This window comes from Egretta garzetta, unplaced genomic scaffold (genome assembly GCF_000687185.1).
Source record: "Egretta garzetta isolate BGI_Z169 unplaced genomic scaffold, ASM68718v1 scaffold30, whole genome shotgun sequence".
Taxonomy (NCBI): domain Eukaryota; kingdom Metazoa; phylum Chordata; class Aves; order Pelecaniformes; family Ardeidae; genus Egretta; species Egretta garzetta.
The window spans coordinates 3877763-3879627 of record NW_009258383.1 but is presented as its reverse complement, the minus strand read 5'-3'; the positions used below and the strand labels follow the sequence as shown (position 1 = coordinate 3879627).

Genomic DNA, 1865 nt, shown 5'->3' with positions numbered 1-1865 from the left:
CTTCGGTCGCCAGCTCAGCCAGGCGGTAATGCACGGCCTGGTTGTGCAGGACAGACTGGTCAAACACTTTCCGCTGGCGAGTGTAGTCAATAGTTTCTTGTATGATAATTTCCAGCGGTGTCAGGACTTGAAGAAACAAAGCACAGAACAAGACATCATTTTAGCCAGATCTGTTGTTTTTCTTCTTATTGAAAAAGATGGGGGGTTTTCACATTGTACAATCAATACATTAGGTTTTCTGAAGTAAATTATTGCATACGCTCAGTTTGGGGCGCAGTTTCAATTCTGAAAAAAAGTCTGGTGTTTCCTTGTACCTTGAAGACCTCTTTATCCCTCTTTCTGCCCCAAACTGCCAAAACTCAGAGGAGAGTGAAGGAGGGTGGGGGAGGAGGGACGGAAAGTCACAGGGAGCAGTATGTAATGACGAGTATGTAAACTTTATCCTTAATGCCTCATTTGGGGCCCTAGCAAAAGCTTGTGGCAACTCCTGCTTTCCATGCTACCTGTGTCCTGAAGGTCTGCTACAATCCCGAAAGAAAATCTGAAGGCAGACAGTGTGCTCACTGAGGAATGGTGTAGAAATGTAAACTCAAGGCAGCTTTCAGGGAGAAGGCAGAAACCTATTCGGAGATCAAGGAACAGGAACAGACTGCTTACTACGTCGGCATTCTGTGATCAGATCCCGGTATAGAAAGGATGGGAAAAACATTAAGATTCACAGCCACTTTTAGTAAATGCTAAGCAGCGCTTCTAATGGAATCAAAACAGGATACTGCTGGAAGACAGATGAGAGGGATGGCAGACACTGCTTTAAAGCAAAAGAACTAGTTCGCTGCTGCTTTTTGAGCAAACTTAAGAAATACTCTGTTTTAAACAAGAAGAAAAGGGAAAAGTTTCTTTCCCCAGGCAAACCAGCCTTGAAGTGAAGGGCTAGGCTGTCAGCCTCTTGAGCTTAGCTAGGATAACAGCAGGTGCTGAATTTGTGGAGAATTTTGTTTGGCAAATGTGGCCCCATGTCATTATGGCAAGCAGTCATACCATCCGTATGAGAAGGGTCACATTTTCTCTTTTCAAGATACGCATATCCACTTCCATTCACATTGCAAATCTAAACCGCAAAACTCTTGAATCTGAAATGCAAAATACAACCAAGCCCTGGACTACTACAAAATCCCTTTTCCCACCTGCTGGTTACTCACATGACAGTGCCTCACCAGAGCCTGGTGTGCTTCCAATATTCCTTTTTGCATGGCATTCAAGATGACCTCTATTTAAACTTCACCCCTATACTGCCCTCATATGCAGACAGTGCATCCCCCCGATTGCCCCCTGCCATGAACATTGGCCAGCTCTTCCACAGAGCGCTGGTTTTTCACATGCTGTCCCCACATTCCATATGGCGATCAGCTTTTCTCATTCCTTAAGTATTTCCCCCTCCTTTCTCAAACAACTAGCTTCAATGCCTATTTTTCAAAAGAGCGTATACAATAATATCCTCATTTCTTCTGTGTTAATACACTGCTGCCACCCTAATGCTGGTTTCCTGGACAGGAAAATAAATTGCTATATTCAGGGACATCTCTTGTACAGAGGAACATCCCTGTTCTTCCAAAGGACCATATAACATGACACTGTAGCACGTATAGCACTAACAGCTTTTTCACTTAGAATCACAGAATCGTGGAATCATAGAATGTTTTGGGTTGGAAGGGACCCCTAGAGGTCAGCTAGTCCAACCCCCCTGCAGGGAGCAGGGACATCTTCAACTGAATCAGGTTGCTCAGAGCCCCGTCCAACCTGGCCTTGAATGTTTCCAGGGATGGGGCCTCCACTACCTCTCTGGGTAACCCGTGCCAGTGTTTCAC

The 1865-nt window shown here is 45.1% G+C and overlaps 1 protein-coding gene across 1 annotated transcript in view; it reads right to left on the bottom strand.

Annotated features, from left to right (window-relative positions):
* LOC104128597 (probable acyl-CoA dehydrogenase 6) overlaps positions 1 to 1865 on the bottom strand; it is a 79861-nt gene that overhangs the window by 8153 nt on the left and 69843 nt on the right. The window contains exon 7 of the mRNA XM_035896912.1: positions 11 to 126. Coding sequence (XP_035752805.1) covers positions 11 to 126 — 116 coding nt within the window. The remainder of the gene's footprint in view (positions 1 to 10; positions 127 to 1865) is intronic.